Below are 24,950 nucleotides of genomic sequence, written 5' to 3'. Positions count from 1 at the left end.
GAAATGAGGACTTATTAAAGCGTCTGCATCAGGAGGTTGAAATGAGGACTTTATTAAGCGTCTGCATCAGGAGGTGAAATGAGGACTTTATTAAAGCGTCTGCATCAGGAGGTGAAATGAGGACTTTAATTAAAGCGTCTGCATCAGGAGGTGAAATGAGGACTTTATTAAGGCGTCTGCATCAGGGAGGTGAAATGAGGACTTTATTAAAGCGTCTGCATCAGGAGGTGAAATGAGGACTTTATTAAAGCGTCTGCATCAGGAGGTGAAATGAGGGACTTTATTGAAGCGTCTGCATCAGGAGGTGAAATGAGGACTTTATTAAGCGTCTGCATCAGGAGGTGAAATGAGGACTTTTATTAAGGCGTCTGCATCAGGAGGTGAAATGAGGACTTTATTAAGGGCGTCTGCATCAGGAGGTGAAATGAGGACTTTATTAAAGGCGTCTGCATCAGGAGGTGAAATGAGGACTTATTAAGGCGTCTGCATCAGGAGGTGAAATGAGGACTTTATTAAGGCGTCTGCATCAGGAGGTGAAATGAGGACTTTATTAAGCGTCTGCATCAGAGGTGAAATGAGGACTTTATTAAAGCGTCTGCATCAGGAGGTGAAATGAGGACTTTATTAAAGGCGTCTGCATCAGGAGGTGAAATGAGAGACTTTATTAAAGCGTCTGCATCAGGAGGTGAAATGAGGACTTTATTAAAGCGTCTGCATCAGGAGGTGAAATGAGGACTTTATTAAAGCGGTCTGCATCAGGAGGTGAAATGAGACTTTATTAAGCGTCTGCATCAGGAGGTGGAAATGAGGACTTTATTAAGGCGTCTGCATCAGGAGGTGAAATGAGGACTTTATTAAAGCGTCTGCATCAGGAGGTGAAATGAGGACTTTATTAAGCGTCTGCATCAGGAGGGTGAATGAGGACTTTATTAAAGCGTCTGCATCAGGAGGTGAAATGAGGACTTTATTAAGGCGTCTGCATCAGGAGGTGAAATGAGGACTTTATTAAGGCGTCTGCATCAGGAGGTGAAATGAGGACTTTATTAGGCGTCTGCATCAGGAGGTGAAATGAGGACTTTATTAAGGCGTCTGCATCAGGAGGTGAAATGAGGACTTTATTAAAGCGTCTGCATCAGGAGGTGAAATGAGGACTTTATTAAAGCGTCTGCATCAGGAGGTGAAATGAGGACTTTATTAAAGCGTCTGCATCAGGAGGTGAAATGAGGACTTTATTAAGGCGTCTGCATCAGGAGGTGAAATGAGGACTTTATTAAGGCGTCTGCATCAGGAGGTGAAATGAGGACTTTATTAAAGCGTCTGCATCAGGAGGTGAAATGAGGACTTTATTAAAGCGTCTGCATCAGGAGGTGAAATGAGGACTTTATTAAAGCGTCTGCATCAGGAGGTGAAATGAGGACTTTATTAAAGCGTCTGCATCAGGAGGTGAAATGAGGACTTTATTAAAGCGTCTGCATCAGGAGGTGAAATGAGGACTTTATTAAAGCGTCTGCATCAGGAGGTGAAATGAGGACTTTATTAAAGCGTCTGCATCAGGAGGTGAAATGAGGACTATATTAAGGCGTCTGCATCAGGAGGTGAAATGAGGACTTTATTAAAGCGTCTGCATCAGGAGGTGAAATGAGGACTTTATTAAAGCGTCTGCATCAGGAGGAGAAATGAGGACTTTATTAAGGCGTCTGCATCAGGAGGTGAAATGAGGACTTTATTAAGGCGTCTGCATCAGGAGGTGAAATGAGGACTTTATTAAAGCGTCTGCATCAGGAGGTGAAATGAGGACTTTATTAAGGCGTCTGCATCAGGAGGTGAAATGAGGACTTTATTAAGGCGTCAGCATCAGGAGGTGAAATGAGGACTTTATTAAGGCGTCTGCCATCAGGAGGTGAAATGAGGACTTTATTAAGGCGTCAGCATCAGGAGGTGAAATGAGGACTTTATTCAGGCGTCTGCATCAGGAGGTGAAATGAGGACTTATTAAGGCGTCTGCATCAGGAGGTGAAATGAGGACTTTATTAAGGCGTCTGCATCAGGAGGTGAAATGAGGACTTTATTAAGGCGTCAGCATCAGGAGGTGAAATGAGGACTTTATTCAGGCGTCTGCATCAGGAGGTGAAATGAGGACTTTATTAAAGCGTCTGCATCAGGAGGTGAAATGAGGACTTTATTAAAGCGTCTGCATCAGGAGGTGAAATGAGGACTTTATTAAAGCGTCTGCATCAGGAGGTGAAATGAGGACTTTATTAAGGCGTCTGCATCAGGAGGTGAAATGAGGACTTTATTAAGGCGTCTGCATCAGGAGGTGAAATGAGGACTTTATAAGGCGTCTGCATCAGGAGGTGAAATGAGGACTTATTAAAGCGTCTGCATCAGGAGGTGAAATGAGGACTTTATTAAAGCGTCTGCATCAGGAGGTGAAATGAGGACTTTATTAAGGCGTCTGCATCAGGAGGTGAAATGAGGACTTTATTAAAGCGTCTGCATCAGGAGGTGAAATGAGGACTTTATTAAAGCGTCTGCATCAGGAGGTGAAATGAGGACTTTATTAAAGCGTCTGCATCAGGAGTGAAATGAGGACTTTATTTAAGCGTCTGCATCAGGAGGTGAAATGAGGACTTTATTAAGGCGTCTGCATCAGGAGTGAAATGAGGACTTTATTAAGGCGTCTGCATCAGGAGGTGAAATGAGGACTTTATTAAAGCGTCTGCATCAGGAGGTGAAATGAGGACTTTATTAAGGCGTCTGCATCAGGAGGTGAAATGAGGACTTTATTAAAGCGTCTGCATCAGGAGGTGAAATGAGGACTTTATTAAAGCGTCTGCATCAGGAGGTGAAATGAGGACTTTATTAAGGCGTCTGCATCAGGAGGTGAAATGAGGACTTTATTAAGGCGTCTGCATCAGGAGGTGAAATGAGGACTTTATTAAAGCGTCTGCATCAGGAGGTGAAATGAGGACTTTATTAAGGCGTCTGCATCAGGAGGTGAAATGAGGACTTTATTAAAGCGTCTACATCAGGAGGTGAAATGAGGACTTTATTAAAGCGTCTGCATCAGGAGGTGAAATGAGGACTTTATTAAAGCGTCTGCATCAGGAGGTGAAATGAGGACTTTATTAAGGCGTCTGCATCAGGAGGTGAAATGAGGACTTTATTAAAGCGTCTGCATCAGGAGGTGAAATGAGGACTTTATTAAAGCGTCTGCATCAGGAGGTGAAATGAGGACTTTATTAAAGCGTCTGCATCAGGAGGTGAAATGAGGACTTTATTAAGGCGTCTGCATCAGGAGGTGAAATGAGGACTTTATTAAGGCGTCTGCATCAGGAGGTGAAATGAGGACTTTATTAAAGCGTCTGCATCAGGAGGTGAAATGAGGACTTTATTAAGGCGTCTGCATCAGGAGGTGAAATGAGGACTTTATTAAAGCGTCTGCATCAGGAGGTGAAATGAGGACTTTATTAAGGCGTCTGCATCAGGAGGTGAAATGAGGACTTTATTAAAGCGTCTGCATCAGGAGGTGAAATGAGGACTTTATTAAAGCGTCTGCATCAGGAGGTGAAATGAGGACTTTATTAAGGCGTCTGCATCAGGAGGTGAAATGAGGACTTTATTAAGGCGTCTGCATCAGGAGGTGAAATGAGGACTTTATTAAGGCGTCTGCATCAGGAGGTGAAATGAGGACTTTATTAAGGCGTCTGCATCAGGAGGTGAAATGAGGACTTTATTAAAGCGTCTGCATCAGGAGGTGAAATGAGGACTTTATTAAAGCGTCTGCATCAGGAGGTGAAATGAGGACTTTATTAAGGCGTCTGCATCAGGAGGTGAAATGAGGACTTTATTAAAGCGTCTGCATCAGGAGGTGAAATGAGGACTTTATTAAAGCGTCTGCATCAGGAGGTGAAATGAGGACTTTATTAAAGCGTCTGCATCAGGAGGTGAAATGAGGACTTTATTAAAGCGTCTGCATCAGGAGGTGAAATGAGGACTTTATTAAAGCGTCTGCATCAGGAGGTGAAATGAGGACTTTATTAAAGCGTCTGCATCAGGAGGTGAAATGAGGACTTTATTAAGGCGTCTGCATCAGGAGGTGAAATGAGGACTTTATTAAAGCGTCTGCATCAGGAGGTGAAATGAGGACTTTATTAAGGCGTCTGCATCAGGAGGTGAAATGAGGACTTTATTAAAGCGTCTGCATCAGGAGGTGAAATGAGGACTTTATTAAGGCGTCTGCATCAGGAGGTGAAATGAGGACTTTATTAAGGCGTCTGCATCAGGAGGTGAAATGAGGACTTTATTAAGGCGTCTGCATCAGGAGGTGAAATGAGGACTTTATTAAGGCGTCTGCATCAGGAGGTGAAATGAGGACTTTATTAAGGCGTCTGCATCAGGAGGTGAAATGAGGACTTTATTAAGGCGTCTGCATCAGGAGGTGAAATGAGGACTTTATTAAAGCGTCTGCATCAGGAGGTGAAATGAGGACTTTATTAAAGCGTCTGCATCAGGAGGTGAAATGAGGACTTTATTAAGGCGTCTGCATCAGGAGGTGAAATGAGGACTTTATTAAGGCGTCTGCATCAGGAGGTGAAATGAGGACTTTATTAAAGCGTCTGCATCAGGAGGTGAAATGAGGACTTTATTAAGGCGTCTGCATCAGGAGGTGAAATGAGGACTTCTTTGTCAGAGATTAAACGTGTCGGCAGGAAGGAGAGGCGGCCGTCTGCAGATGAGGGCGCCTCGTTACTTTCCCACAGGTCATGTGACACCGGCTGATCCGGACTTTATCAGATGGGAGCGTTTACGGGCCGTCTGCAGGAAACAGACGCAGAAACACGCCATCTAAACTCTCCCCTTCAACAGGTCGACTGCGAGCTGCTGAAAGGACGGAGGGGCGCTGCTCCTCGCCCGGCTGTCAGCGGCCCTTATCGCAGGCCAATTAACCCCGTCTGCATACCTGCCCCCGTGTTATCTGCCCCACACTGGAAAAAATCAGTCTTACCAAGTATATTTGTCTCATTTCTAGTCCAAATATCTCATTACACTTAATGAGACACAACTGCCTAACAAGCACCATTTCAGCCAGATATAGGGACTTGTTTGAAGACAATACATCTGGAATATCTTGTTAAATGAAAAAGTCTTGAAAAGAAATTGTTTTGAGTCACATATCATATGAAACAAGCTTTTTTTTACATTTGAAGAGGTTTTTAAGCTAATTTCAAGATCACTTTTATCTCAAAAGTCCTAAATATCACATTTTATTTCAAGAAATCTTGACAAGCCAATTTTCACTAGTTCCATTGGCAGATGTTTTTTGCTTATTTCAAGCAAAAACCTCTTTTATTTGTTGTTTTTTTACTTATTTTTTGAGGGGCATTTTTTCCAGTGCTGGCTCACCTGCCTCTGAGGCTGCTGCACTTCCTGCCCCTCTAACCGGGGCTCAGGTTACCCGCTGGGCCATCTGATCTGAATCAGCCTCCTGGTTTCCTGCACATTTCAGGCTTCTCGCTCATCTTTTTCAGCCGTTGAAGTTGCTCTCTGCCCCGTGCTTCCTCCTGGGACCGCGGGCGTCCCAACCAGCTGTGGTTTGGTCTCTGAGCTCCCTGCTGACTGATGTTTGTGTTGGAATGTGGGCAGAGCGAGGATTAGCCGAGTAATCCGCTGATCCCTCATCCTTCACACCTCCGTACACCGAGCCGCTCAGATGTCTGAGCGGCTCATTACTGTGTTCACTCAGCTGGAGGATCATCTTCTTCAGGTTCTCACAGAATTACAGAAACCGGAACGGCTGAGAAGAGACGAAGAGATGCTGCAGCAAAATGCTGCTTTACAAGAAACAATCATTTTACAATCAGTCCTTATAAAGAGCTCAAAATGTAGAAGTGGAAATGATGTCTCTCTCCTGGTTGAGGAGGAATCTTGACTCCAGAACACTTTGGTATACAGAGGAGTTCATGGTGGACTCATCTCCTACTCAAACATCTCCACTTTGGTCTGCTCTGTCCAAAGGACATTGTTCCAGAAGTCTTGTGGTTTGTTCAGATGCAGCTTTGCAAACCTAAGCTGTGCTGCCATGTTCTTTTTAGAGAGAAGAGGCTTTCTCCTGCAGCCCTTCCACACAAGCCATACCTGTTCAGTCTGTTTCAAACTGTGCTGTCGTGACCTTTAACCTTTAACATGCTAACTGAGGCCCGCAGAGTCTGGCTGCATTTGAAACCACATACTACACACTGCATACTACACACTGCATACTGCATACTACATACTGCACACTGCATACTGCATACTACATACTACATACTACATACTACACACTGCATACTGCATACTACATACTGCACACTGCATACTGCATAGTACATACTACACACTGCATACTGCATACTACATACTGCACACTGCATACTACATACTGCATACTGCATACTACACACTGCATACTACACACTGCATACTGCATACTACATACTGCACACTGCATACTGCATACTACATACTACATACTCATCGATCAGACAGTATGCAGAGCGTTTACCCACAATGCATTTTGCTCCTGCCCGAGCCGAAATCAGCCGGCCTGAAGCTGATTTCTCTTAAGCTCTAAACTCTGTAAACTTTAGCAACATTTCAAACATTTTCAGGTGAGAAAGTAGTCGTTTAGATCCCCAACGTGTTGAAAACCTGACAAAATACCGGCTGTTTACAATTTTGTTCCCACGAATTCGGCGCTACTAAAACTAGCCGCAGTGAGCTAACGCACTTCCGGTTATTTTCACAAAATAAAATACCCGTTGCCTTTTATCATAGGGAAAGCCATTACCATACAATTGGTGCTTTTGTTTTGAAAACAGGAAGTGAACCTACCCTCGTTGTAGCTAGCTTGAAACTGCCGTTTTGACAGGAAATGACGATCGGCGACGTCACGTTACGTTGCATCTTGGGTAGTTTGAGTACGAGTAGTAACCTCATGATGCATACCCAACATTTCAGAGAATCTAGTATGCATCCGGGAACTTAAAAAAAGTTAAAGTTAGTATGAGTAGTAGGAGAAGTATGCGGTTTCGAACACAGCCTCTGAGATGTAGCTCTTGGGTTTTCTGACTTTGGGGTGACCTTTAACCTTTAACCCTTCCCAGGTTGATGGGCAGCAGCAGCTGCTGGTGTCTTTCCTCCTTGGCATCGTGTTAACACACACCAGATTTTGTTCGTGTAACTTGATGAGTGTAATGCAGGAAACTAAAGAGTGAAATCCTCCTCGTCCTCAGTGCCTGGAGTTCGGCGAGGGCTCGGTGACGGGCGACATGTGCGAGGACCTGTGCGCGCTCGGCCTGGTCGAGTACAAGCGCTGCCTCTACTACGAGAACGGGAAGAAGGTGATCGAGGCGCGCTGGAGAGGAAACCCCATCATCCTCAAGTCCAAGCTGGAGAACTTCTCCTCCTACGAGCCGCTGGGAATTCTGGATTACCAGGTGATGCCGGTGCTTCCCTCCCGTTCCTGAAAGGTTCGGGATGATTAAATTAAACTAGAAAGAGCTGTTCCTGTGAAACAGCAGTGAGAATGCTTATGAGCTGAATGGGGATAGCTGACCATGCTAAAAAAGCTGAAAATAGTTCAACTTTAGCAGTAAAAACTGTTGCTGAGGTGTTGGTTGAAGGAATTTTGTGATTTTTGTGAACGACCAAACTTAACATTGGAGTTAGTCAGAGAATTTGAGAGGTTGATCTCGGTTCAAGGCTCATAGCTGAAAGTCTGTAAATGTGAGCTCTTTAGTAGTTACATTGGCTGAAAGAGGACAACTTTTCCTACATTTTAAGGTATAATTGGTTTCTCTAAGTTAAACTGTATGAAAGTTAGAGGAATGTGTTTAAAAAAACTGAAGAACGTGAAACTTATCAGCACACACTCAACTGTGTGCTCATTCATAAAAATCAAGAAGGAGCAAAATGTTCATGTTTTTGAAACTGTCATATTTCAAAATTGGCTGAAGATTTGAAAAAGCTGAAACAATTGGTAATAGCTGAATGTCTTGTGACCCATTTAAAGTTTGAATGGTGTCTCTAGCTGAAAGCATGCAGGAGTAGTTAGGTTGGAAAGAGGGAGATTATTTGGAAGAGCTGAAAGCAGTTTCCATTCATTTGAATGACGGGAAAATTTGAATAAAAGTTGAACATCTTAAAAAGTGTAAAAGTTAAAAAACACCAAAAATGACAACAGGAATCTGCTGAAAGAGCTGAACATTTTGATGCCAAAATTGTAGAAATAGTTGAAAGTATGCAGGAGTAGTTAGGTGCTGAAAACAGGCTGAATAATAACAATAAAGAGAAACAGGAACTTAATCGGGTTAATAATAATTCCTAATAATTAAACCTTCTTCCTTCTGCTCAGCAGGACACGGCGGAGGAGCTATCTGCTCTGGATGTGGTCTTTTATGCTACTATGGAGGTGAGTTATCTGAGTTTGGTGCCAGCAGTCACAGCCTCACCGCCTGTCCGTGTTCACAGTGAGTTCCTTCCTCTGACCGCAGGTACGAAACTCTTTGGGAATAGCTGAGGAGGACGATGAAGAAGAAGAAGAAGAAGGAGGAGGAGGAGGAGGAGGAGGAGGAGGAGGAGGAGGAGGAGGAAACAACAACTCTCTGGCCAGACTTTGGGGGAAGAAGCTGAAAATTAGAGACAAGAGTTACTCCAGAGCAGAGCTGTCGTCTCTGTGGTCCCTGCTGCAGCAGGAGGAGTACACCTTCCTCAGGTAAAGGTGGAGGGACCCGGGGGGAGGGTACAGAGGTGGAACAGGTCTGTGGAGGATCTTTAACTGTCGACCGGCAGGATTTAAATTAAAGTGGGGATGTAAGCATTTTTACTGCTGCTGGAACCAGCCTGACATTGATTTATTTATCTCTACAAACAAGATGAACTGGTCTGAGATAACTGAGCAGGTCTGAATCAGAACCAGAACTGTGTCAGAAAAAACATAAAACAAAAAAAAAAAACACAAAATTACACAGAAAAACAGCAAAAAAACCCAGATATAACAACAAAAGAGAAAAAAACCCTGATAAAATAAAACAACAAAATTAAACAGAAAAAAAACTAATTTAACAGCAAAACAGCAAAACAGCAAAAAACAGATAAAACAAAATTAAACAGAAAAAAAACAAAATTAAACAGAAAAAAAAACAAAAAACAAAATTAAACAGAAAAAAAAACAAAATTAAACAGAAAAAAAACAAAAAACAAAATTAAACACAAAAAAACAAAAAAACAAATTGAACAGGAAAAAAAACAAAAAACAAAATTAAACAGAAAAAAAACAAAATTAAACAGAAAAAAAACAAAAAACAAAATTAAACAGAAAAAAAACAAAAAACAAAATTAAACAGAAAAAAACAAAAAAACAAATTGAACAGGAAAAAAAAAACAAAAAACAAAATTAAACAGAAAAAAAACAAAATTAAACAGAAAAAAAACAAAATTAAACAGAAAAAAACTAAATTAAATAGAAAAAAAACAAAAAACAAAATTAAACAGAAAAAAAAACAAAATTAAACAGAAAAAAAAACAAAATTAAACAGAAAAAAACTAAATTAAATAGAAAAAACAAATTTAACAGCAAAAAAGATAAAACAACAAAATAAAACAGAAAAACACACAATAAAACAGATATAACAACAAAATAAAACATTAAAAACACACAATAAAACATTAAAAACACACAATAAAACAGATAAAACAACAAAATAAAACATTAAAAACACACAATAAAACATTAAAAACACACAATAAAACAGATAAAACAACAAAATAAAACATTAAAAACACACAATAAAACAGAAAAACAACAAAAGAGAAAATACACAAAATTAAACAGAAAAAACAAAAAATAAAACACTTTACTATATTTTCACTTTTTGGGGGTTTGATATGGTGCCAAACTTCAGACTTTTCATCTTTTTCTAGTAATCACTGTCCATGTGAAACCGGCTGAGTAGAATTTGAATAATTTCAGCTCAGCTCTCAATAACCTTTGACAGTCTCCATCAAAAGCTGTTTAACCTGCATTAAGCAGCCCACCAGGACTCCTCAGAGCTCCCGACCGGCCTCTTTAAATGTGGACAAAGCTGCAGAATGAAGGGCCAGACGCCTGCTATCAGCGAGATGATGCAGAGTAAAGATGAGACGGATGGATAGTGTGTGACGCATGAATGTAGATGTTTCTGGAGTCCACCAGGGCGGCCTCCTGGGCTCCTGCTTGCTCAGATATCTGCTCAGATCCAGAGTCTGAAGCTGAACGTTCCAGGTTTGAATCATTGCTGTTCTTCTGCCCTCCAGAGTCCTGCAGGACCTCAGCACCCACGTGGCAAAGGTGTTGGGATCCTGCGGCCACTTCTACGCCGTGGAGTACCTGTCGGCCGGGCACGCCTGGGACCAGAACATCTTCTCCCTGGACGAGGTGGCCGTCCCCGGGCTGCAGGGTCAGAGCCGGTGGACCGTGAGGGAGATGGTCCACCGCATCGCGCTCAGCTTCCTGGACATGGTGCGGCACTTTGACCACGACTTCACCCACAAACTGCACCTCTGCGACATCAAACCGGAGAACTTTGCCATCAGGAAGGACCTGACCGTGAGTTTTTATCTGGAAAAAATCAAAGTCTTACCAAGTATATTTGTCTCATTTCTAGTCAAAATATCAAGACACAACTGCCTAACAAGCACCATTTCAGCCAGATATAGGGACTTGTTTGAAGACAATACATCTGGAATATCTTGTTAAATGAAAAAGTCTTGAAAACAAATTGTTTTGAGTCACATTTCACATGAAGCAAGCTTTTTTTTTTTACATTTGAAGAGGTTTTAAAGCTAATTTCAAGATCACTTTTATCTCAAAAGTCCTAAATATCACATCTTATTTCAAGAAATCTGGACAAGCCGATTTTCACTAGTTCCATTGGCAGATTTTTTTGCTTATTTCAAGCAAAAACGTCTTTTATTTGTTGTTTTTTTTACTTATTTTTTCCAGTGTGAGAAGAACAAACAGCTGTTTTAGAATTAAAATGAGCCGGATGAAAGAAAAGCAGGAAGTTCCGGGAGAAAAGACGTGAAAGAGGAGTATTTTTAAAAAGCTGTTAGCAGATGGAGGGCAGACAGTGGGGGGGGGGGCTTTTCTTTAAAAGATGTTTTTCAACCTAAAAAAAGGATGTGATTCTGCAAACACACATTTATCCCAAACCCTGAACTCCAGCATCCCAATTAGCATGTTTGACATGTTTCATGTCATCTGTAGTCCTGTTTAAAACTCCTTAAAATTAATCATTTAATATACCTCTAAATTCATATATATCCATAACTGGATTTGCAAAAGCATATCAACAAAAAAATACATTAATATTTACTCCATTAATTTATCAGAGGATTTATTTTACATTTATTTGCTGTATTTTTTTTTACATTAGTGTATAAAACTCCTGAGTCAGCCTCATTTCTCAGATTATTTTATAACCTTTAAAGTGTCCTGATCAGCAGTTCTGCAGCTTCCTGAAGCTCTTTCAGAGTTTCTCTTCACCTCTCAGATATTCACTTTAAAGCTGCTCAGAACTGAACTAACTCTGGTTCTGCCTCAGATTCTGGGTTTATGTTCATGTTGGAACATGTTTCAGTGAATCTCTGCAGCTGTTACCATGGAAACATCTGCAGATATTCACTTTAAAGCTGCTCAGAACTGAACTAACTCTGGTTCTGACTCAGATTCTGGGTTTATGTTCATGTTGGAACATGTTTCAGTGAATCTCTGCAGCTGTTACCATGGAAACATCTGCAGATATTCACTTTAAAGCTGCTCAGAACTGAACTAACTCTGGTTCTGCCTCAGATTCTGGGTTTATGTTCATGTTGGAACATGTTTCAGTGAATCTCTGCAGCTGTTACCATGGAAACATCTGCAGATATTCACTTTAAAGCTGCTCAGAACTGAACTAACTCTGGTTCTGCCTCAGATTCTGGGTTTATGTTCATGTTGGAACATGTTTCAGTGAATCTCTGCAGCTGCTTCCTGCTTTTTATATAAAATATAAAGGAATGAGGCTGCTCAGCACTTTAGTGCAGTGCTGTAGTTAATCTGAAATCATTTGTTATTTTTAGAGATTTGTTGTAGATCTTAAAATGCTTTTTCAACTAAACCCCCAAATCCCAGAAACATGAAATTCAGGCCCTGTTTGGTCACAACTGGGAACATTTAGAAAGTGTTTCACTCTACGAGCTGCAGCTCCAGGCAGTAGGAAAGAAAAATAAACACAGATCTCTGCGTGTGGAGTTTTTACTGAGCTGGAGTCTGAACACTGATGGATTACTGATGTAAAAATGTTAAATAATTGTTAAAGTTTGCTTCTTTTAGAGGCTGCCAGAGCAAACTGGATGTTCTGTGTTTTCCCTTCGTTAAAAATCACCGCAGCAGGTCATAAATTAATCCTGGAAATGTTCTTATGGGTTATACATGTGTGCTGCTGTTTTAAAAAGGGATTAAAAAGACTCTGAGAGCTCCAACAAACCCAGAAGTAGGTTTAACGTTCGGTAACTCCCAGGGAACGCACCTGTAAGCTGCACCCTGCAGGTGGGTTTAACGTTCGGTAACTCCCAGGGAACGCACCTGTAAGCTGCACCCTGCAGGTGGGTTTAACGTTCGGTAACTCCCAGGGAACGCACCTGTAAGCTGCACCCTGCAGGTGGGTTTAACGTTGGGTAACTCCCAGGGAACGCACCTGTAAGCTGCACCCTGCAGGTGGGTTTAACGTTCGGTAACTCCCAGGGAACGCACCTGTAAGCTGCACCCTGCAGGTGGGTTTAACGTTCGGTAACTCCCAGGGAACGCACCTGTAAGCTGCACCCCGCAGGTGGGTTTAACGTTCGGTAACTCCCAGGGAACGCACCTGTAAGCTGCACCCTGCAGGTCGGTTTAACGTTCGGTAACTCCCAGGGAACGCACCTGTAAGCTGCACCCCGCAGGTGGGTTTAACGTTCGGTAACTCCCAGGGAACGCACCTGTAAGCTGCACCCCGCAGGTGGGTTTAACGTTCGGTAACTCCCAGGGAACGCACCTTTAAGCTGCACCCTGCAGGTGGGTTTAACGTTCGGTAACTCCCAGGGAACGCACCTGTAAGCTGCACCCTGCAGGTGGGTTTAACGTTCGGTAACTCCCAGGGAACGCACCTGTAAGCTGCACCCCGCAGGTGGGTTTAACGTTCGGTAACTCCCAGGGAACGCACCTTTAAGCTGCACCCCGCAGGTGGGTTTAACGTTCGGTAACTCCCAGGAAACGCACCTGTAAGCTGCACCCTGCAGGTCGGTTTAACGTTCGGTAACTCCCAGGGAACGCACCTGTAAGCTGCACCCTGCAGGTGGGTTTAACGTTCGGTAACTCCCAGGGAACGCACCTGTAAGCTGCACCCTGCAGGTGGGTTTAACGTTCGGTAACTCCCAGGGAACGCACCTGTAAGCTGCACCCCGCAGGTGGGTTTAACGTTCGGTAACTCCCAGGGAACGCACCTGTAAGCTGCACCCCGCAGGTGGGTTTAACGTTCGGTAACTCCCAGGGAACGCACCTGTAAGCTGCACCCCGCAGGTGGGTTTAACGTTCGGTAACTCCCAGGGAACGCACCTGTAAGCTGCACCCCGCAGGTGGGTTTAACGTTCGGTAACTCCCAGGGAACGCACCTGTAAGCTGCACCCCGCAGGTGGGTTTAACGTTCGGTAACTCCCAGGGAACGCACCTGTAAGCTGCACCCTGCAGGTGGGTTTAACGTTCGGTAACTCCCAGGGAACGCACCTGTAAGCTGCACCCCGCAGGTGGGTTTAACGTTCGGTAACTCCCAGGGAACGCACCTTTAAGCTGCACCCTGCAGGTGGGTTTAACGTTCGGTAACTCCCAGGGAACGCACCTGTAAGCTGCACCCTGCAGGTGGGTTTAACGTTCGGTAACTCCCAGGGAACGCACCTGTAAGCTGCACCCTGCAGGTGGGTTTAACGTTCGGTAACTCCCAGGGAACGCACCTGTAAGCTGCACCCTGCAGGTGGGTTTAACGTTCGGTAACTCCCAGGGAACGCACCTGTAAGCTGCACCCTGCAGGTGGGTTTAACGTTCGGTAACTCCCAGGGAACGCACCTTTAAGCTGCACCCTGCAGGTGGGCTTAACGTTCGGTAACTCCCAGGGAACGCACCTGTAAGCTGCACCCCGCAGGTGGGTTTAACGTTCGGTAACTCCCAGGGAACGCACCTGTAAGCTGCACCCCGCAGGTGGGTTTAACGTTCGGTAACTCCCAGGGAACGCACCTTTAAGCTGCACCCCGCAGGTGGGTTTAACGTTCGGTAACTCCCAGGGAACGCACCTTTAAGCTGCACCCCGCAGGTGGGTTTAACGTTCGGTAACTCCCAGGGAACGCACCTTTAAGCTGCACCCCGCAGGTGGGTTTAACGTTCGGTAACTCCCAGGGAACGCACCTGTAAGCTGCACCCCGCAGGTGGGTTTAACGTTCGGTAACTCCCAGGGAACGCACCTGTAAGCTGCACCCCGCAGGTGGGTTTAACGTTCGGTAACTCCCAGGGAACGCACCTGTAAGCTGCACCCCGCAGGTGGGTTTAACGTTCGGTAACTCCCAGGGAACGCACCTGTAAGCTGCACCCCGCAGGTGGGTTTAACGTTCGGTAACTCCCAGGGAACGCACCTGTAAGCTGCACCCCGCAGGTGGGTTTAACGTTCGGTAACTCCCAGCACCTGTAAGCTGCACCCCGCAGGTGGGTTTAATGTTCGGTAACTCCCAGCACCTGTAAGCGGCTTTGTTTTGTGTTTCCCGTTGCACCAAAAAGCCTTTTCCACCAGTGTCAAAACTGGACTTCAGCTGAGATTTAGCGCTTTAAAAATGAACCAAATGCCACATTTTTTTTATGTTTAACTCCATAAAAAAACTCTCTTTTTAAGCCTAGATATTTTGTAACTTTGATGTAAAATAAGCAGATGTTTAGTCTTTTTTAAACCATCAGCAGCAGAACATGTGGCGTTAGAATGAGACTTCGGGGTCACACACAGGTCTGTTGAAGCTTCGCATACCTCTGATCTCTGCTGAGGTTTCGCTGTCAGCCTCCAGTTTTCTGCTGAGGTTCCACTGAGCTGTGAGCAGATTCACCTCCCGGGAAGGAGTTACTTCACTGAGCCTTGATTCTCATCAGATTTCTTTAATTAATCCTTTTTTAGCTGATCTTTGTGATTGTCTGATAAGTTTTAATGGCTTTAATGGCTCTGCTTGACGTTTTTTGGCTGCGTGCGCGGTCTCCTGCAGGTGGTGGCGATCGACGTGGACATGGCGTTCTTCGAGCCGAAGATGAAGGACATCCTGGAGCAGAACTGCAGCAGCGACGACGACTGCAACTTCTTCGACTGCTCGTCCAGGTGCGACCCGGCCAGACGCAGGTGCAGCCCTCACCGCGGCAACAGCAACCTGCAGGTCAGACGCTTTTCACACCTTTTAAAGCAGAAGAAGAAGAAAAATCCAGAATATTTTTAACAGAATTCTGTCAAAAAAAAAACTGAATTATTTATGAGTGTTTAAAATAATCTCACTTTAGTTCACAGGAATATGTTAAATAAATATATTTCTGTACATTTTTAAATTTAAATCAAACAGATTTATTTTTAATTATCATTTTTTAAATATTCAACCAACTAAAGTTTGAGTATATTTCAGATTATATTTGTTTTTCGGTGCACTTTGCACGTGTGTTTCAACCCATAAAGTAAGAATAAAGTCTAATTTATTAATAGAAATGTGTGAAAAGTACCATAGAGAACACAGTTATTATTATATATTAATTTTGCAATAATCTTTTTTGTATTTCATATAAAACAAAGGAAATAAACGTTAAGTTGTTCCACTTTTTTACAATAAATACACAATAAATTCTGCTTTTCTACAACTTATTTACAGCTAAATTAAACTAGTTTAAACCAAACAGCAACCTTCAAGTTAACTGATCATCACCACATTTAAATCTAATAAACATTTTTTGTGTATTTATTGTACAAAAGTGGAACAGCTTAAAGTTTATTTATATGTTTGATCAGTATAATAAAGTTTATTTACTTTGTTTTTTTTTGTATTTCATATAAAACAAAGTAAATAAACTTTATTCTACTGATCAAACATAATAAATAAACTTTAAGTTGTTCCACTTTAGTACAATAAATTCTGCTTTTCTACAACTTATTTACAGCTAAATTAAACTAGTTTAAACCAAACAGCAACCTTCACGTTAACTGATCATTACCACATTTAAATCTAATAAACATTTGTTTCTTTAATTCTTCAGGGAGTTTAATTAGATAAAAAGATTTTTATCTTTAGAGGCTGAAACAAATAAAATTATGTTATTCTGGAGAAGATCTTTCTCTTTAGTTCAGCCGTTGAGGCCTCGACTTTCTCGTCCTCGCCGCTCCGAAGCGAGCCGGCTGATGGATTAAAGGTCGTCCTGTTTCTCTCAGACTCCTGGAGAATTGTGGGTAATCAGTCTCTCACAACTTTTAAATCTAAGGCGACTCGTGGAATGTTAATTACGGCTCGGCCCCCGTGTTTCTGTTTCAGACCGTTTCACCTGGAATTATTCCTCCTTTTGCCTGATACTTATCATACGTCTTTAATAGGTTTCAGGAGGAATCGTTTAACGGCTCAAATAAACTGTTCAAAGGACAAATTCCTCATTTTAATTCATAAAAACACTACAGAATGTTTCCTTTGAGCTGATAATTATTTGTAAGTTTTATATCTGAAACGAAATTAAATGATAACAAACTTTATTCATCTTATATTTCTATAATAAACCGAACAAAGGCTATAATGATAAGAGCGGATTGACCTCCTTTAAATGTTCGTATTGTGACGGAGGTCAGAAGTCGAACTGATAACCTTCCAGAGGCCTGAACCCGGCAGAAGAAGAAGAAGAAGAAGAAGAGAAGTATTGTTCTGAATATCACATTCTGCAGACATTTAAACTGACGGGAACGCGCTGAGATCAACGGATATTAACTGAATATTTAACGTTTTTTTTTTAGTTCCGGCCTCACAAGAATTATTTAAAGCAGAATCAAAGAAAATGTGACTTTTTGTTTATCAAATTTATCAAAGTAAAATTTATCAAATGTACTTATTCATTTATGTACCAAATTTATCGAAGTAAAACCCACATTTATGTTTGTGTAGAATAATAATTTAGTTGAATTAGTTTCAGATTAAAGTTAAATTTTTTCTTTAAGCAGTTAAATCAGCAGAATTATTGTACATGCTAATTATTATGTAGCTCTGCATAATAATTATTATGGCAGAATAAAAGCAAAACACATTATTACAGATGTTTTCATCCGTTAAACCTTCTAAATTACCCAGAATGCAGTAGTTACTTATCAGTACTATTTGTAATGTAGCAGCTGCAACACTTAAAGTTATTTAAGCATTTAATAATACATTAAATTATCACAGGAATACTGTTTTTAAGCGTCGGCCCGTAAGGCTCGGAGGAAAAGCCGAGCCGCACATCCCCGTCACCACCAGCGTCACCGTGACAACAGCCTGTCATCACCCCGCCGGCCGGCCTATCACATGTCTCGTGACACCAGATACCTGCATTCACCGGAGGAGACGGACGGAGGCCGCTTTTCCTCAGGTGACGACTGGAGGTGACGCACAAACACGACAGCGTCTGACGTCCGTAGGAAGACTTACGGTCAAACCGTAAACCAGAGGAAGTCGAATCGATTTAGACGTCGGAGGAATTACGATGAAGGAAAAACAGACGAGAAGGAGGAAAAGAAATCCAACGCGGAAACAAAGAAAATGTAAAAGAGCTTCAAAAAGGAGAAGAAGAAGAAGAATATTTGACCTCCAAACAAAGGAAGCAAAGAACAAAGGGAGAAAGAGGAGGAGGAGAAAATGAAGATGAGTGAAGATAGGACCTGCTGACATGTCGTTGAAACGCCGCTCTCCGATTGGCCGCTCTGACGCTCCACAGGTGTCTCCTGAGGTCGACCTGTGGTGACCCCCCCGCCTGTCAATCATCCGCCCACAGAAAGAAGTCATTGTCTGTGTTCGAAACCGCCTACTAAATTACTACATACTGCATACTACATACTGCATACTGCATACTTCCATACTACATACTGCATACTACATACTACATACTGCATACTACATACTTCCATACCGCATACTACATACTGCATACTTCCATACCGCATACTACATACTGCGTACTCATCGATCAGACAGTATGCAGAGCGTTTACCCACAATGCATTTTGCTCCTTTCCCGTTGCCTTTTATCACAGGGAAAGCCATTAGGATACAATTGGTGCTTTTGTTTTGAAAACAGGAAGTGAACCTACCCTCGCTGTAGCTAGCTTGAAACTGCCGTTTTGACAGGAAATGACGATCGGCGACGTCACGTTACGTTGCATCTTGGGTAGTTTGAGTATGAGTAGTAACCTCATGATGCATACTCAACATTTAGGAGAATCTAGTATGCATCCGGGAACTTAAAAAAAAGTTAAAGTTAGTAGGAGTAGTAGGCGGTTTCGAACACAGCCATAGTCTTCTTAACCGTGTGTTTGCTGATGAAAAGCGAGGCGTCATCTGCATAAAGACAACACGTCTCTTCTTCTTTTTCTCATCCTGCCATTTCTTCATTGTTTCCTTTCATCACGTTTGTTTTATCTCCTCTGAGTCAGGTTTGTTATTCTTCTTCTCATCATCATTTATCACCCCTTCTTCTTCTTCTCTGCAGGTGATCTGTGAGAAGATCTTCAGGCCCTGGTTTTCTCCCACGCTGCTCGGGGCCAAAGCAGGGCTCCCACTGCAGGTACTCCTCATATTATTCACATTTACGGGATATTTTCATGCATCAAACATTCTTTTAATTATTTCAGTTCAGTTTATATTTCATGTCGAGTCAATAAAATCAGAGATGACAATCAGAAACCTGAATAAGAGACGAGTTGCCACAAACCAAAAGAATAAAAAAACGACTGTTGGACACTTTCATGAGCGTTTATTTGAACCTTTTCTCTTATTTGAAAAGGCTCTTTTCATCACAGGTTTGTGTCAGTCAGGTTAATTAACTCCAAAATGATGTTGAAGCAGCTGAAGAAATAAAACGAGAATATGTGCCCGATACTCTGGCCCTCCGATAGTCCAGCAGAAAGCTACAAAAACAGGAGGAAATACAGTTTGTTGTAGCGCAAATCATAGTGTCAATGTATGCTTTTTTCTCTCCTGCTTCTGTAGTTTGTCTCTGTTTTTATTTGTTCAGAAATGGCAGATGTTCAAACCACAGAGACGGAGCAGTAATCAATCAATAATCACTTGTGGAGCACCTCAGGGTTCATTTCTGGGCCCCTTTTTATTTGCCTTAATTGCTTTCTTGTGAAGGTGGAGCTGCAACGAGCTGTGCAGGAGTGCTCAGAAACAGACGGAGGCGTGGAAGAGCCTGAGGAGCACCGAGAAGGAAGAGGCGAGAATATCCATCAGCGTCTTGTCAGCATCCTGAACCGCCTCATCCAGGAGGGAGGGGCCTCAGGAGAAGGGGGAGGGGTCTGGGAGGGGAAAGACCACGTCCACACGGCTTTAAACTTCTGAGGAGCTGAACGGAGGGCCGACAGGGATCTCCAAAACTCAGAAAACTCTCTGATGCGAGAAGGTTTTCTGCTGGGAAGCTGATGAGAAGCCATCTATCAAAGCGCTGACTGATGAGAAACCGATCAACAAGAGTAGCAGTATTGGGTAAACGGAGATATCCACCAGCAACAGGACTGACTGCCCCAAAAAAACTGGAGTCAGCGTCCGGGACAAAGTTTTATTTACTGCTTTGTGGAACTTTTAGGCCTTTTCCACTGCAGGGATCAGCATCATACAACTCATATAAGGACATACAGGATGTGTGGCCCTCATCTGTAACACGTCTAACCCCACCCTAAAAGATTAGGTGGACCTCCACCTTTATAACTTCTCCGTGTGTTAACAGCTTTTTAATTTAAAAACACTTTGCAGTGAACCTGGAAACATTCAGAGTTCAGCAACGCCTCTAGCATCCTCTCATCAGAGATGCATCTTTCTCCCGCCTAAAGCAGAACTTGGTAACTTCCAGAACGAGATGAACTTAGCAGAATCAGACTTGTTGTTTTCGCTCAGATAAAAACAACCAGGGGTGGAAAGAAGCTTTGGGATCTCCAGACAATCCCTCCAAGTATCACAGAAGCTGCTGAGTTCTGCTTTAAACAGTTGGTCTCAGTGAGATTTAAGTCATCTCTCTTGTTTCAAGAGAAACTGGTAAGAAAACAAAAAACATTATATGACAATAAATGCAAAAGCTGCAAGTAAAACAAAGGTGTAAATGACTGATGGATTAACACACTTTTTCACCCTAAAGTCTCATTTACAGACTTTTTAGATCTTTAAAGTAAATTAGTGATTTTTTTGGAGGGAATCTGACAATTCAGTTTGTTTGTTTGTTTGTTTTTTTCCGGCTGCATTTAATTCCTTCCAACAAACTGTTTCCAGAATTTTTGTCCCCAGATAAATCGTGTTTTTGACGACTTAAAGACCACGTTGTTCAGCATGGTGCTATAAATGGCTTTAATGCTTAGAGTCCAATACCACTTTAATGTTAGCTTAGCCGCTAGCATAAAGTGGAGGCAAAAGCGTACCAACCACCCCTTTTAAAGCTCACTAATTCAACACTTTAGTTTGTATATTTAGCTGTTTTATTGACAGTTATAGGTAACTTTTTTAACTGGAACCAGTAGCCTAAATTATGATAATTGGTTTGGACCAACAAGAGTTTTTCCATGTTATTTCCTCAAATGTTTTTCTTTATTTGTGTGTTTTTGTGTTAATGTTTGCAGTCAGTCTGCACTCGGGTGAGTCAGCTTTACTTTAATAAACAGGAAGTGGACTTTTTGGAGGGTCAGGCTTTTGTAAATAGTGTAATTCAGTTTAATAATAAAGCCTTTTCTGAATGCACATTGCATGTGTTACTTTGTACTCTTAACTCTGAAATCGCTGCCTATGAAATTAGCATTGACTTACTAATGACGCTAACTTTCAAACCACCTAATAGCTCAAATTTTCCAACTCCATCTAACGCCAGGGTAGCGCGGCTGGAAAAAACATGAATGTCACCAAAAGTTATTGGTTTGTCATGTTCATCGACTGTACAATCATCATTTTTTTCTCAATAAAAGTTAATAGCAACTTCTAGTTACCTAGGTAGCTAGCTAGCTTAAAATCCCCTATTTCTTCCACATAGATTATTTTAAGCTAGCTATGAAATTAGCATTAATTTAGAAGTGAAGTTAGTTTTAAAACCATCTAGAGGCTCAAATTTGTCATCTCCAGCAGTGAAAAGCACAAACGTCCACATCACAGCAACGGTTTGGTTTGTCCACTCTGGGTAACCGTAGCAACATGGTGAAGAAGCGGTATGTAGCTTGTGATAACGGTCCGATTTGTGGGGAAATTAACTGACCTGATGATGAGAAAAGTTGATTGGATGGCAGTACCTCACAGCTTTTGTGTTTGACAATGTAACTGACTGAGTTTTTAATTTCTAGCCTTTGTTCCACTTTTTACTTTTAATTTTACCATTTTCTTCTCAACAATATTGATAATAATGTATAAACATGAGTCTCCTCTGCTGAAAACTCCATAAAGATCTGAACTGTAATAAGCTCTGTTGAAAAACTTATTAGATAATAATTTAGTTTCTTGGTTGAATTATTAAGACTGCGTCTGAATTTGTGATCAGATGCTTTTGTTGTGTTATTAAAGCTGGAACTATGTACTGGGTTGTTTATTTTTGGTGTTAAATTTATTATTTCTTGTCATATTTCAATCATTGACGGAGCTTTTTATCTCAAAGCTTGCTGTGAAACAACTAATGTGGATCTATTTTTTTTAATCATATCCACAAGTGAAAACTGATAACATTTAAAAAAGTGTGTTAAGATTGTTTGAATATTTTCCTTTTAGAGGGAGTTTTCAGAAAGTTGGTTTTCAGTGAACTAAAACTGTGATTTTGTTTGGATGGCGGGCCGAAATGAATAGAAGATGGTGGTTTTACCTGTAACTGTACAGGTGCTGACAGGGTTTTGTGGTTTAAAATAAACAGGTTTGATCAGAGTTCTGCAGGTCCCACTTCATTCAGAGCAGCTGTCAATCACAGCTGATCCAACAGAGTCAATTTAAATGAAATGTGGGTTTGTGTGCAGTTATGTCATCTGCTTTCATAGGAAATGCTGCTTCTCCGTGTTTAGTCTGGAATGACCGACCAGTCAGCGGCTACATGTCAGCATTAGCGGCAACATGAGCGGCTATATGGCAGCATGAGCGGCAGCATGAGCGGCAGCATGGCAGCATGAGCGGCAACATGGCAGCATGAGCAGCAACATGGCAGCATGAGCGGCAACATGAGCGGCTATATGGCAGCATGAGCGGCAGCATGGCAGCATGAGCGGCTATATGGCAGCATGAGCGGCAGCATGGCAGCATGAGCGGCTATATGGCAGCATGAGCGGCAGCATGAGCGGCAGCATGGCAGCATGAGCGGCAACATGGCAGCATGAGCGGCAACATGGCAGCATGAGCGGCAGCATGGCAGCATGAGCGGCAACATGGCAGCATGAGCGGCAGCATGAGCGGCTACATGGCAGCATGAGCGGCTACATGGCAGCATGAGCGGCAGCATGAATGGCAGCACGAGCGGCAGCACAAGCGGCTACATGGCAGCACGAGCGGCTACATGGCAGCATGAAGCGGTAACACGAGCGGCAGCATGAGTGGCAGCACGAGCGGCAGCATGAGCGGCACCATGAGCGGCTACATGGCAGCACGAGCGGCTACATGGCAGCATGAGCGGCAGCTCATTGCAGCAGACACACCAGGCTCTATCCGTGCAGTTCTGATTATTTCAGTGTGCTGTAGTGAGTTTTTAAAGCTCTTGCTTTAGTGAGAGGATCGCCCACCGAGAGTTAACCAAGAAGTGGTTTCAGGGAGGGATCATCAATCCCACAGAGTCTGCCACATTCCTTCCACTTTTCCACTTCGGTCTCATTCCTGAATGATGAGTCGTAATTTTACTCCAGCCTGAGGATAACTTCCCAGCCATCAATGTGACACTCGCTTCAGGACGTTTTCCACGTTGCTGAGGTGACTGTGACCAGCTCAGGGAGTTCAGTCTCTGTATTTAAACGCAGAGTAAAGGCTGCAGCAGCAGAGAAATCTCAGCTGCAGGACAAACTCAGTTCATGTGTCAGCTCCTGCAGATCAAATCCAATCTGCATGTTTACCCTGAGAGGTGAGAACGCTGCTGTCAGGTCACAGATTCCAGAACTCATTATGTCTGTTTCCTTGTGAGTGTTGTGATGTCGGCCTGGAGACGGAGCAGTTATCAGTGATGATGAAGGGCGTGCGTTTGACTTCCAGATGTCTGAGTCAACATCTGTCAAAAAGAAAACTCGTCCAAAGCTCCAGTTCTGCAGGGCTGCTGGCTCATTATTAAACACATTCGATTTGATCTGCTTCCCTCCGTCTCTGCAGAAGTCGACGCTTTTTTTTGGCCGAAACTGGGCTCCAGATGTGGTTTCACTTCTGTGGGAATGAAAGGAAAAAGTGAAGCCAGCCTGGCAGAGAAACCAGAGCGTCATCTGCATCCAATTTGTTGATGCGTAACGATTGCAGCAGCCACACCTGGCCTGAAACATTAAATCACTTCGGTTTAGCTGCACAGCAGAGCAGAGTTAGAGAGAGCAGACTGACAGCAGAGGACGAGGACTCCAACTCGGACTAATAAAAGTTAGATTATCCGAATGGACGTCTCATTCCAGCCAGCCTCGGTCTGCTGAAGGGAAATAGCGATGGGAGAACGAATAAATGAAACAGTCGCTCTCTCCTTCACTCGTCTTCACTGAGTCTTCATCAACCATAAGCGCAGCAAACACAAAATACATATCTGGCATGATCACACCCCGCTTCAGGGCCACAGCAACCATGCTAGCATACGTTTTTTAACATTTTCTAAATCATCTTTTTAATACAACCTACTATATTGCCATGAAGATATGATTAGGGATGGGAATTGATGAGATTTTTACGATTCCAATTCCATTTTCGATTCTGCTTAACGATTCGGTTCTTTGTCGGTTCTTATCGATTCTCATTTGGGGAAAAAGGACAACAAACCGGTCGATTAGCATCAACTTTGTTTAGTTTAGAAGTAACACGAGTCATGACCTCACAAACCCAACAACGGTGAGGTCCACATTGGTCTATCCTGGCCTGGGTAATTGAACTCTTCCTGCTCTGGTGAAAGGAGAAGCTGGAGGTAGAGGTGAACTGGGGGTAGCACCACCAGCCTCTGGCTCTGAGCCAGTCAGGCTCTGTCTCTCATGATTTCATCTAAATGTAATGCCTGAGAAGGCATTCATTTAACCTTAACCGTTACTAACAGCAGCTTTTACAATCAGGCAAATGGTGCTAACATGATAGGCAGTGTTTGTTAGTTAGTGACCTGCAGTGTTAGCCGAGGACATGCTAACGTTGCTAACGTTGCTGGGTTCAGATTCACCAACGTTAGTCCGGAGCAGATCGAAAACGTGACATTCATTCATAGTTATTGCATGTTGGTAGTATTTCCTCCCCTTGGATGAAATATTCACTTTGCAAGTTGCCCTGTTGTCGTCTTTTTTAGGGATGTGTAACCAAACTTTCGAGCGTTTGTACCGCTTGGGCGCCATGTTTACTGTTGGCTGCTGGCTGCGCTGGACTCGCCACGCAACGCTGCGTGGTGACGTCATTCGCGCCCACTGGAATCGATAAGGGAATCGTTTGCAAAATTGCCAAACGATTCCAAGGAATTGAAAC

General features: G+C 42.8%; 1 protein-coding gene across 1 annotated transcript in view; it reads left to right on the top strand.

The window, feature by feature from the left end:
- Positions 1 to 22,331, top strand: part of dipk1c (divergent protein kinase domain 1C) — a 60,778-nt gene extending 38,447 nt beyond the window's left edge. The window contains exons 2-8 of the mRNA XM_075453031.1: positions 7,275 to 7,478; positions 8,399 to 8,452; positions 8,535 to 8,755; positions 10,336 to 10,627; positions 15,331 to 15,495; positions 18,820 to 18,894; positions 19,464 to 22,331. Of these exons, the coding sequence (XP_075309146.1) occupies positions 7,275 to 7,478; positions 8,399 to 8,452; positions 8,535 to 8,755; positions 10,336 to 10,627; positions 15,331 to 15,495; positions 18,820 to 18,894; positions 19,464 to 19,670 (1,218 nt within the window). The 3' untranslated portion in view covers positions 19,671 to 22,331. The remainder of the gene's footprint in view (positions 1 to 7,274; positions 7,479 to 8,398; positions 8,453 to 8,534; positions 8,756 to 10,335; positions 10,628 to 15,330; positions 15,496 to 18,819; positions 18,895 to 19,463) is intronic.
- Positions 22,332 to 24,950: the final 2,619 nt, after the last annotated feature.

Source organism: Odontesthes bonariensis, chromosome 20 (assembly GCF_027942865.1).
Source record: "Odontesthes bonariensis isolate fOdoBon6 chromosome 20, fOdoBon6.hap1, whole genome shotgun sequence".
In the NCBI taxonomy this organism is placed as follows: domain Eukaryota; kingdom Metazoa; phylum Chordata; class Actinopteri; order Atheriniformes; family Atherinopsidae; genus Odontesthes; species Odontesthes bonariensis.
The sequence above is the reverse complement of the archived record's forward strand: the minus strand, read 5'-3'. Positions and strand labels throughout refer to the sequence as shown.